The sequence below is a fragment of the Meles meles genome, chromosome 6 (genome assembly GCF_922984935.1).
Source record: "Meles meles chromosome 6, mMelMel3.1 paternal haplotype, whole genome shotgun sequence".
NCBI classification, from domain to species: Eukaryota; Metazoa; Chordata; class Mammalia; order Carnivora; family Mustelidae; genus Meles; species Meles meles.
This window is the reverse complement of record NC_060071.1, coordinates 71,398,097-71,410,337: the sequence shown is the minus strand read 5'-3', so window position 1 is coordinate 71,410,337 and position 12,241 is coordinate 71,398,097. Positions and strand designations below refer to the sequence as shown.

General features: G+C 39.9%; 1 protein-coding gene across 3 annotated transcripts in view; it reads left to right on the top strand.

Annotated features, from left to right (window-relative positions):
• FBN1 (fibrillin 1) overlaps positions 1-12,241 on the top strand; it is a 229,460-nt gene that overhangs the window by 193,786 nt on the left and 23,433 nt on the right. For all 3 annotated transcript variants that reach the window (XM_046008182.1, XM_046008181.1, XM_046008183.1), the window contains exons 46-52: positions 167-292; positions 2,332-2,448; positions 3,280-3,408; positions 4,217-4,336; positions 7,160-7,285; positions 11,060-11,209; positions 11,590-11,655. In XM_046008182.1, coding sequence (XP_045864138.1) covers positions 167-292; positions 2,332-2,448; positions 3,280-3,408; positions 4,217-4,336; positions 7,160-7,285; positions 11,060-11,209; positions 11,590-11,655 — 834 coding nt within the window. The remainder of the gene's footprint in view (positions 1-166; positions 293-2,331; positions 2,449-3,279; positions 3,409-4,216; positions 4,337-7,159; positions 7,286-11,059; positions 11,210-11,589; positions 11,656-12,241) is intronic.

Genomic DNA, 12,241 nt, shown 5'->3' with positions numbered 1-12,241 from the left:
ACTTTAACTAATTTTGAGGTAAAAATAAATATAATGGCAGTGTCTGTTCTCCTGGCTTGGATTAGAGCTAGGACCAATCCTGAGCATGACCTAGAAGTAAATTACTTAATGTAATTTTGTCTCCTAAACTCTACTTAAGATACTTAACTATACTTTTTGTCCACAGATCGCAATGAATGTCAAGAAATCCCCAATATCTGCAGCCATGGACAGTGTATTGACACAGTTGGAAGTTTTTATTGCCTTTGCCACACTGGTTTTAAAACAAATGCTGATCAAACCATGTGTTTGGGTGAGTGTGTGATTATTGTTTATTTTTAACTCATAGCCTATTGAAAAATTCATTCGCATCTGAATACATAGAGAAGTTAATACTAAACCTCCAGTATTAGTTTTACTATTTTTAAAATAAAAATACAAGCAGGCCTGTAGCATTAACCTCCTTTGGTATTTAATCTTTGGCAATCTGAACATAATAAACCTCTTCTTTGATACTCATTTGGCTGCAAGGTCAGAAAAACTTTTAACTAAGGGAAAAACAGAAAAATATTAAGAAAAACAAAAAAAACCCTTGTAAATACTTTGTAAAAATACAAAAAAAATAATTTTTATTAATGTTAATAGCCTGTTATTTTATGAAATCGGTGTGGGTTGGCCTTATTGGAATAGAGTGCAGCTTTTGAGTGTTTGAATATGAGCATTTTTTGAGAAGCATATATAATTTGTACCAGATCTTTAAAGGCAAATTTATAGATCCCACAAAGGCAAACAAACTAATTAACAAACAAAATACAACAAAAAACAAACAAAAAAATACCCACATTTCTCTAGGGGAAAAGAGCTCAAGATTTTAAATCCCTTTCCCCTTGCTTTCAATACGAAGCCAGGATGCTGATTTAGAATAAATACCAAATATTAATCAATCATTTTCTCCTTCCTTTTTCTACTTCCAAGCAATATCCAATAAGTCTTTGGGGACTTCATGAACAGGATTCAGTTTCACAGCTGGAAAAAAGAAGAATCAATAGAGTCATGTTTTTAGAGCTTAACTTTTGTTGTAATTGGGTTCATCCATTAGGGCACATTCTTATAAAGTTTTGTCTTCTTCAGAACAGATAGCAGGTTTTCAGTTAAAGGAGTATCATCAACCCTGCTTGCTCCTGCAAAGCTTACACTTGCATAGCAACGGCACCCTGCGTAACAGTCTTTTTTCTTCTTCCATCTGGATTTTCTGGAACCTTCTACCAAGGAGGCCGTCCTACAGAAGAATTTCACTAGCTTGGCTAAAAATGAATCAAAGCAGCAGCTCTTGACTACTGGCAGGGTGACTCATCCAAATGTGGTCTTCAGACACAGACGCACACATTGGATCCCTTTGGGGTCAGCAAAAGCTTTCTGATGTAGGATCCCAGATCACTTGTCTTCATGCCCAGAATTCTAAAGGAAAGGAAATCGTAACTCTAAAACTGCATCTGGCTAACCTGAGCCATTGACTTTCACTCCCCGAATCTCCCTGCCTGCCCCCTCACCCTCCTCATTCTGCCTTTCCCGCAAACCAGCAGGATCAACTTTATTTCATTTAAATTTTTCGTTTCCTCCTCAATATAATGTACACCTGCTCTATAAGAAATATGTCAGTTGCTGGGGCCCAATGCAAAGATTAAAAATATGCCAAAACAGCTCTACAAAATAGTCAAAAAGTCGGAGACCAATAAAAAGACAAATAATAACGCAAGAGTATAGCAGATGAACCCAGTGCCATCACTTTGGGGTCGTTTTTAAGAGTGAGATAAGTCACCACTAGTGGGAGTAGTCATGGGTTTTTAGGGGTGGACTGGAAAGAAGGAAGAGATATCGAAAATATCGGGTGAGTTAGGAACCTCATGTATTTTGTTGCTGATTTCAGGGTACTATCAGGTGACTCACTGCTTTTTGGTAAACTGGAGTGAGAATCCTAAAGGCTGAAGTTTGCCAAAGGTGGCAGCAAATCAAGACCCAGATGCGCACAGAATTTTTCCATTTCCAAGTGAAAATATTTGAGAAAAGTGGCAAGGGTGGAGAATTCTAGAAGTAAATAGAGTAAAATAATTCTTGTCCAGTTCTCATGTCCTTAGCTTGCCTCCTTCAACATGCCAACCAAGGAAATGGTTTATGCCCGAGGTTTAGATCCTTGGCTCTTGCTGATGACTCATGGGGAACTGCCAATGATCAAGATGTTCTTAGCGTACTCCTGATGCACTGTGAACCTCACAATGCCCTGAAGCCCCAGATAGCCATTCACCTCATCTTCTGTTAACAGCCATGTTCCTCTGTGCCCGTTGTTCCCACTAGACATAAATGAGTGTGAGCGAGACGCCTGTGGGAATGGAACTTGCCGCAACACCATTGGGTCCTTCAACTGCCGCTGTAACCATGGCTTCATCCTTTCCCACAACAATGACTGCATAGGTGCGTATGCAATCTGGTGGGCACCAAAGGAAGGATGTTCAATCTGCACTCTTTGCAATTAGCAGTCTGTCTCGGGGGCCAGCCAGTGTTCTTAAATATATGCCCTCTAATGCATAACAACCGGCAAGGAGTTGTCAAATATAATGTCCTAAGTAAATGTCAAATAGAGTAACTACAGCCATGACTTTCATTAAAATGCCTCATTAGCAGCTATAAGTTTTATATGTGCCATACTGTGAATTCAGTACATTTTTAAATAAATTGAACTGACGATGTTTTAAAACATATAAGAGTGATTCTTTGTATCGAAATTGCATAATTCAGGAATGATGTGGACCTACTTGTCTCAGTGTTTCACTTATAGCCTCTCTTAAAAGAAGTCAATTATTGAATCTATAAAATCCTCTCTATAAAACATACTGTTATTTATAAGTGAGATTAATGATCCAAATTTTATATCATGCTAGAGGCTAATTTTATATACTTCTAATTATGAGAATACTTAGTAATACCCTCAGCTGTATTGTGTACTAGGTTTTTAGCTTTTAAAAATGAAACATAAAGGAAGATCAAGGTGAAACTCATATAAAGTTCTAATATAAATGATCAATCTCTAATTAATAGAATAGTGTAATCTTGTTAGGTTTTGATAGGTGAGTAAAGCCAGCTGTATTGTTATAAACTTAGATCTTTACTGGAATTTTTAATGCTTGGCTGAGCCAGCAAAGGCCACTGAAATTTAGAATAAGTATTTTTCCCTTTGAAGGTTTTGATCATTGCTGGAATTATGACATTTTCTTTGGACTATATCAAAGGATCTTTTTTTGGCAGATGTTGATGAATGTGCAACTGGAAATGGGAACCTTTGCAGAAATGGCCAATGCGTCAATACAGTGGGGTCCTTCCTGTGTCAGTGCAATGAAGGCTATGAGGTGGCTCCAGATGGGAGGACCTGTGTGGGTAAGTGCTTCCTCTGAAGGACCCTGCAAATAATGCTCTCAGCAGTGCAAGGATCCTGCAGTCCCTATCACCATCCTTCCTGCAGAAGTCTGGAGGGAGAAAAATCAGAGTAGAATTACACTAATCCTACCAGTAGACTCTGGTGTGTGTGTATGTGTGTGTGTGTGTGTGAGAGAGAGAGAGAGAGAGAGAGAGAGTGAAAGAGAGATAGGACACACTTCTCCGTTATGTTTTAAAATCAAGTTATTATTATTTAACAGAAAGTTAAATTGTTACATAGCAACTGTAGTTTGCTTTCTCATATATTTTTTTCTTTAAAATAGCTTTGTGGGGGCACCTGGGTGGCTCAGTGGGTTAAAGCCTCTGCCTTTGGCTCAGGTTGTGATCTCAGGGTCCTGGGACGAGCCCCACATCGGGCTTTCGCTCCGCAGGGAGCCTGCTTCCTCCTCTCTCTCTGCCTGCCTCTCTGCCTAGTTGTGATTTCTCTCTGTCAAAGAAATAAAATATTTAAAAATAAAATAAAATAGCTTTGTGGAAAGCTCTTATACAATCTTTTGGTGTCCTCAAAAATCTGCATTCCCACTGACTTCTCTTGAAACAACTGATTTGTGATAGGTCACATAAAATGTGGTTGTTCTACCACACACTTCTGAAAGCTGATAAAGCTTCTTTTTACTGAGTCATTAATTTTTCTCCATGGTGGTTTTATTTATTTCTTTGATTTGATTCCAGTTTTTTGAAATTTTAATTGCTTGGTGGAGATCACGCCAATGGGAACCTCTTCTTTCTTTTTCCCTTTTCTTTGCAGATATCAACGAATGTCTTTTAGAACCTGGAAAATGTGCACCAGGCACCTGTCAAAACTTGGATGGATCCTACAGATGCATTTGTCCACCTGGGTACAGTCTACAGAATGACAAGTGTGAAGGTAGGAGTAGGAGGACTGCAGTGTTTCGAAGGAGCAGTGTTCTCGAAGTCAGTTTTTGTGACGGTGTGCTGGCGTCTTCATTTTGGAATCCTTTCTAAGAAACAAATCCAAGAGCAGAGGATCTGACTTATGCTCTTACACTCAGATGATGAGACAAGAACATCCAATTCTCATGCTCATATGTGATGATCCTGTTTTGCTCTGTGCATATGGGTGGTCTTATGACCCTGACTCTTTTCCAACGTGCTTTTATGCAACTTGTAAAAAATCCTGGATTACATGTTTTTAAGTGCCAACAGGTGGCAACTAAAAATAGCTTCCTGATTCCAGCTAAAATCTTTAAGTGACCATATTAAAGGTTGGATGACTGTGGCTATATAATTTGTCTATGTTTTTACATATAGAGCAGTGAAAGTATGTTACTATAAATAAATTCTCAGCAAATTTTATAGTACTGCATTCCTCAATACATATGTCATTGAATTAAATGAAGGACATTAATTGCCAGGATTTCATAAATAAGTAGGTTGAAAGGATTTTTAAGAAGTCACCTGTCCATATGCCCACGTTTAAATAGGTCTGATGTAATCCATACTGAGTAAGGATTTTCTCCACTTTTAATACTATGCAGAAATTTTATTATATATCCAATTTAAATCATAGCAACTGATAATATTCTAAGTGGAAACAGTTGATCAAAATTAGGCCTAAATACAAATTATTATAAGTGTTGTTTTACTTTTACTAAAGATGAATTTTATTTACTCCATGAGTAATGCAAAATTTCCCTAAGATGAACCGAATGGAAATGTATAAGACAGAAAAATGACTTCTCGAATACTAAATAATGTGCCCATTCCACCATCCTTTTCTCCATCCTTACGAAGCCATCACCTGTAGGTTAATTTCTACCATAAGAGAAAGAATCTTCACAACAGCAATAATAAAAACAACAACAAAAAGAAATACTTGAGCATTTTTACAAAAATTGGCTTCTCTCTTAAGAAAAGGTTGGACAGGGGCGCCTGGATGGCTCAGTGGGTTAAAGCCTCTGCCTTCGGCTCGGGTCATGATCTCAAGGTCCTGGGATCGAGTCCCGCATCGTGCTCTCTGCTCAGCGGGGAGCCTGCTTCCTCCTCTCTCTCTCTGCCTGCCTCTCTGCCTACTTGTGATCTCTGTCTGTCAAATAAATAAATAAATAAAATCTTTAAAAAAAAAAAAAAAGAAAAGCTTGGACATGGGAATGGAGGGCATGTGGGAATGGAGTCATTCATTCACTGGCAACAGCTCAGATGCATTAATACAGCACAAACAACATGGTGCAATGATAAAGTCGTAACATAGGAGTGATGAACAGGCTGGTTTTGCCCTAAACGGCAAGATAATCGCTTTGAGTTGCACATCCAGAGAATGCCTATTGTGTGGTATTTACAATATTAGGTCAAGATAATGGAATTAGTTTCCTGACTTCCTCTTAGTTGGACTTTGTGGCAGGGAACTCATATAACATGAATACACTTCTATGTAGGTAGAGCTCTTCACACAAATGCAAAGATAAAGTGCCCCATGATACAAGAGATACAAGTTTTGTTGCAGGAAAAAGAAAAGGTATTTCCATAAAAATAGCATGGCTCAGAATCAAGACTTAGCTCTTTTTTATTATAAATTCCTGCTGAAAATTAGGGGAAAAGATAGATAAGTCTGTTGGAAAGAGTGGCCATACTTTTCCTGTACATAGGATGATCATGTAATTTATTGTCCAAAACGAGACAGTTTTAAGGAGGGCACTATTAATAATGAGGCCAGGACAACAAGCATAAACTAGGACTCTCCTAGGAAGACCAAGGCATATGATTGCCCAAGTCGTTCAAACTTCACTGTAGTCCACTTTTAATCAGCCCTTATTAGGTTAAGGTATATTCATATGCTAAAGGATACTTCACAATATGAGTGTATCAAATTCCTATTAGGTATATGAGGAAAGGAAAAACTGGTCTCTACAAGAAAGACATTTTTGTGTCTTGAGAAAAATTAACGTGCAAATGAGAGTAGGAACCCTATATTCTGTGATCTCTTTAGTTTCCACTGCACGAGATTATTTTCATGAATATTATTATTCTTGTAAAACTCAGAGTTTTAGGGATATAGCACAGGGTTTTGGGGAAGGCACTGCGGATGGATGGAGGGGAATAAATTTTTGTTTCAAAGGTCTAGATCTCTTACTAACTTATCGTCAACATAATTACAATTTCAAGCTTCTGCTTCCTATGCAGTGGGGAAGTCAGAGCCCGCAGTTTCTTGTTTCTCTCCTAGCTTAGGGTAGTAGAAAATCACTCTACCTTTTCTAATTAGCCAGGCAACTGAGTCTGGGTAAGAAACCGTTCTCATTGTATCCCTTAGAAGACATCGGCAGATTGCATTTTTTTTAAAGATTTTATTTATTTGATATATAGAGAGAGATCACAAGTAGATAGAGAGGCAAGTAGAGAGAGAGGGGGAAGCAGGCTCCCTGCTGAGCAGAGAGCCCCATGTGGGGCTCAATCCCAGGACCCTGGGATCATGACGTGAGCCGAAGGCAGAGGCTTAACCCACTGAACCACCCAGGCGCCCCGGCAGATTGCATTTTTATAACAAGAATTTTCAAGGTTAATTTTTAAAAAGATGTCACAGCCTAGAAGTGCACTACAGCATAATGGTACAGGAAAAATCTTCATTATTGGAAGAGTTTTGAAACTCACTTGCACTTTGTATTTCCACACTTTGCATTTGGTGTCCGATGGTGTCTCCGTTGTGTTTTGACTTTGACACATGTGATTCTTTTAGATATTGATGAGTGTGTTGAAGAGCCAGAAATCTGTGCCCTGGGCACATGCAGTAACACTGAAGGCAGCTTCAAATGTCTGTGTCCAGATGGATTCTCCTTGTCCTCCACTGGAAGAAGGTGCCAAGGTAACTGCCTTTGAAGGCTTTAGACTTTCATTACTCTGTTTATTTGTTGTGGTTTCATTTTCTTAAACACGGCAAAGCTTTGCTTCTTTGTGAACGAGAAGATGGAGAGTTTTCATTCACTCAGAGGTCTAATGATTACCATATGTCAGAAAGTTCATTTTTACTTTTAAGGTTGAAAACTCATCCATCAAGTTCTGGTTGCTTGTATAACAACTTTCCCGGGCACTTAAACCTCTATCTCCCCCTAAGAACACAGATGCTGATAGGTCTGTCAGTGGGGGAATCTGCCATGAGCCACTGAATCCTGGAAAGCCTGGGGAAAGTGCAGCTCCATGGCCTCTGCCTCTCAATAGGTAACTTGGTATAAATGTGGGCCAAAATCTAGACTCTCGGTCAGAAAAATACAGATTAATCCATATGCTTCCAGGATAGAGTGCCCACCCCTGACATCACAAATTTTCTAAGAAAACAGGAAAATAAATTTGAACTGACCTGGACTCTTGTTGGGACGTAGTCTTGTTTTCAGGACTAATACTTGTGAACTTAAAAAAAAAGAAAAGAAAAAGAAACCTGAACTTATGCCTAACACGTATATCATATCCCAGAAACTATCTGAATTTTAGTGAACAATGCAATCGTGTGTGTGTATCCGTTTACACATACTAGTTTAACAAATTTAGAACAAAAACCCCCATACAAACAAACTCCATACATATTTCCCCCCTCTACCTCTGTGTTCTGTTGTTGTCGTTTTATTGTTCAGGGTTTTTTTATTGGTTATTTTGTTTTGTTTTGGTTCAGTTTGGTTCTGTATTACTAAATAAGAGGCAATGGATATCATTTCAGATTCCAAAAGTTGGGTTTGGGGGTCTCAGCTCCACCATCCGTAGCCTAGGGCAAGTCATTGGATCTTTTGGAAGTTCCATTTCCTCATTTTAAACAACCATAAAAATACCTGCCCAACCAATCTTATTGAATAGGTAACAAAGCTTTATTAGTTTCTTGTGCATTGTTCATAGATTCCTGTTATTCTATTGATTAACTTTTGCCTTCAACTGGTCTTTTGGTTACCCAGTATTTAGAACTGTGAAGGGGAAGTTGAGAATTCTCTGATTGGTCTGATCTCATAGATCAGAAGCTGTCAGAAGCCCAGGCGGATTTCAGGCTTGTGGGTGGGGTAACACTGGATGCAAACAGGTACTCTGTTAGAGCACAGACCAAGCCGGATCAATTCGAAGTTCGATTCCTTTGTCTCTGTGTGCTTTTGGCTTGGCCCAGGTTTGGAAAGAAAGCAGTGAGAAACCAGGTGTGAATCTGCCGATGTGGCAGGCCAGAGGAAACTCAGAGGCTATTAATTCAATTTGCACTGGCCTGTCACAGAGCAAGCTAAGCTGCAGGAAGAATCAGTCCAGCTGTGAGCTGCCTTGCCACATGCTCAGCTCCAAGAGGCAGAGCCAGGATTGAGGAATGCAAGCAGGGAAAGTGACTTTTGTAGTTCTGATGAAATTTCAAAGGTCATTAAGGGCTCTTTGCACATGGACTCGTAAACAGGCATCCTAGTGAGTCCTAGCTCTAGTGTGTGGGCAAGCAAAGCTCTCCGTCCCATTGCAAGACACCTTTGATTAATAAACCAAATTTAGAGAATCACCACAGGCAAATGTAAATCTCCCACAGGGCACAAACTTCCCTGAAGCCAGGGAATTAAGAGCTGGGTTTTACTTATAAAGACAGATTAGGAGTCAGGCTTCTTTTGCCCATGAAATGAGAAAATCCCACAGAACCACAGATACGGTTTTTGAGGGAACAATTATGATAAGACTCAGGTGAACAGATCTGGGTACCTGAAAGCCACAGATGTAAATGGGCCACTCCCACTTACAAAAGTCAGTGAAGGGAATTTGTCACTTAGGCTCACTGTAAACTTCATGTGTTTGAGCCTGTGTAATGTCTAGATTCTTTTTTTCTTTCAGGAAGCGGGATGGTAGAGTAGTCATAGAGAGACAGGGCTGGTTTATGGACAGGGGCAATGATAAAAGGAAAGAGAATCTATCTAGATTTAAAAGAAACATTAAGGGCTGGAAGACAACAGAGACTACTGAATTTTAATATATTTGTTGAGACATTTTTGTGAGTAGTCCCTGAATTATACCTTAAGACAGTTATAGATGTAAATAATAAACACAGAACATTGTATGTGACAATGAACTTGAAGAATAAAGCAAATCAAAGTGTGTCCTTCGAGAAACTATAATCTGTTAAATCTTGAAACTTCTCAACAAAGCAAATATTTGGAAGGCGGACATGCCACAGGACGCACGCTGGCTTTTTTTGCACTTGACTTTCAGAAGAGTAGTTCACTGAAAGGTGCCTGTTAGGTCCCAGCTATTACAGGTGTGGAAGGAGAGTAAAAACTAGCAAGAAAATGTATATGGAAGAATTGGTTGAAAAAGGCGAACAAATTCATTTGGGGAAGAAGGCCAACCGAGTTTGACTTACAAGGGCCTGGTAAATACGAGTGATGGATTGACTGGTTATTATTTTTACTTTAATTCATGAAAGTTTTTCTTCTGTGATCTTTGGCAACTCAGTTATTCTTACATTGTCTCCTTTGTCAAGAAATAAAAGCTGTGAAGTTGTCTTAGCAGAAATGCATCGGTGGCTATAATAATAGGTCATAATGTGCCACCTAGGGTTGAGAAACAGTGATAGGAGAGAGCATACCTGGTCCTAAAGAAAGAAAGGGGAATTGTACAAATGGGTGTGAAAGCATTTCCTTAAAGCCTGCAGATTGTAGCCTCTGTGTAACTAGAGAGGAGTCCGCAGGGCTTTGGATGTCAAATTTGAGAGAAAACACTCCAGGCTTTTGGATGAGCCACCCCGTTTGCTCTATAAGAAATGGTAGAGTCCATTTCCAAAATTATGTCAAGCAGTGTTGGAGAATTTTATAGCAATGAGATCCCATCTTCCATGTTGTCACCAAAAAATAATTGATATAAAAAAATAAATTCTTTCAGAGAAAGGTTATCCTGCCTCCTATCCACCCACCTCTCTGCCCTCCTCTTTACCTTCTCTCTCTCTCTGTTGAGCTAAACCACGTTCCGTATCTTGCGTGTGTGGGCACGCACGCGTGTATAAAATCTGCAGAAGGCACCACAGGCGTTTTGTAGACAGAAACTGCATCAGCAGCTGCTTTGGCGAATGACCATTATTGTTGTATTTTTGCCACTCCACAAAATTGCCACATCTTTATTTACTCTATGCCTGGGATCAGGGGTTTTATTTTGGTTTCTGGGCTTAGAGGACAGTGAATAAACAACACAATATGATAGCACAGTAAGTACCAGAACTGGGAGGTCTACCTTAACCTAGTACGCTTGCTGAATGCTATCCAAAACACACAAACACAGCTGTCAATGCAGGGGTCTTGTGAATGACTGCACTTCGGAACGTCCCCACCCTGAAGTCACTGATGATGTCAGTTTTGAAATGTGAAACTGTTGGATTTTGTCATTCACGTCAGGTTATTCTGAAAGATTGGCTGAAATGAGAAATAAAGTGAAGCCACATAGATGTATTCATCAGATCTTACTACAAAAGTCACCTATGACTTTAAATATCTGAGCCCAGTTTCTGTTGCAATCACTTAATGTTACGGAGTCTTCCACTCTAAAGAAAAGGGCATACATTTAACAGGATGGATTGTTTCTTATTCACTATTGTACAGTAACGATGTAGTAGGAAAAGTCTGAAGGGTCTCCTGGATTTATGCTGCAGATCTGCGAATGAGCTACTGCTATGCAAAGTTTGAAGGAGGAAAATGTTCATCGCCCAAATCCAGAAATCACTCCAAACAGGAATGCTGCTGTGCCTTGAAGGGAGAAGGTTGGGGTGACCCCTGTGAGCTGTGCCCCACTGAACCTGATGGTAGGTCCACCGTCTGCATTTCTCTTTGGGCCCTTCATAGGGTGGACTGGCCATGAAATAGGAAAGATTGTACATAGGCCTTCAGGAAATAGAAGACAACTTAATTGTAAGTCTACCTAAAATATTCATTAAGATTATTTTAACTTAGGAGCTGGGTGGTTATTTTCTTCTGAAATGTGCTGTGAATCAGGGCTGCCCAAGTAGTAGGCACTCCAGCTCTGGGAGACTTGTTCACTTTCCCTGGTATCGGGGCTTTTCTCGTCCATTGTTTCCCGATATGCGCGGCCTGTGGCAGTCTAGCCACCACACGTTGCGTGGGAAGCAGCCTGTAGTTAATCGCCATTGGTCTATCTATTAACAAGTGTTCGTCTCTACTGCAGAGGCCTTCCGCCAGATCTGTCCCTATGGAAGTGGCATCATTGTGGGGCCTGATGATTCAGCAGTTGGTAAGTGGCCTGTGCTGGCTTCTCAGCATTTCTTAATATTCTTAACCAGCTTCTTTCCTGCCCTTTCTCCAGCTGTTCTTCATTTTATTTTTTTTTAAAGATAGATTATTTGTTTGTTTGTTTGTTTGAGAGCGAGCACATGAGAGCAGTGAGGAAGGGGCAGAGGGAGAAGGAGAATCTCAAGCAGACTCCCCGCTGAGTGCAGAGCCCAACATGGGGCTCAGTCTCACAACCCTGAGATCATGGCCTGAGCCAAAATCGAGAGTCAGATGCTCAACCACCTGAGCCACCCATGGCCCCTCCCCCCAAACTGTTCTTATTTCTCCACATTTATCTTGTAAAATAAAGCTCTACTTTTCATTTAGGTACCAACTGGATTATCATACTGTATGGCAATATTGTAATATTAGATATTTCATTGATTAGATGCTGAAACGATCATAGTTTACCTTTTTTTGTTTTTGTTTTTAAAGTACCTTGGGGGGCCTGGGTGGCTCAGTCAGTTAAGCGTCTACCTTCAGCTCAGGTCATGATCCTGGGGTCCTGGATTGAGCCCCGTATGGGGCTCCCTGCTCAGTGTGGAGTC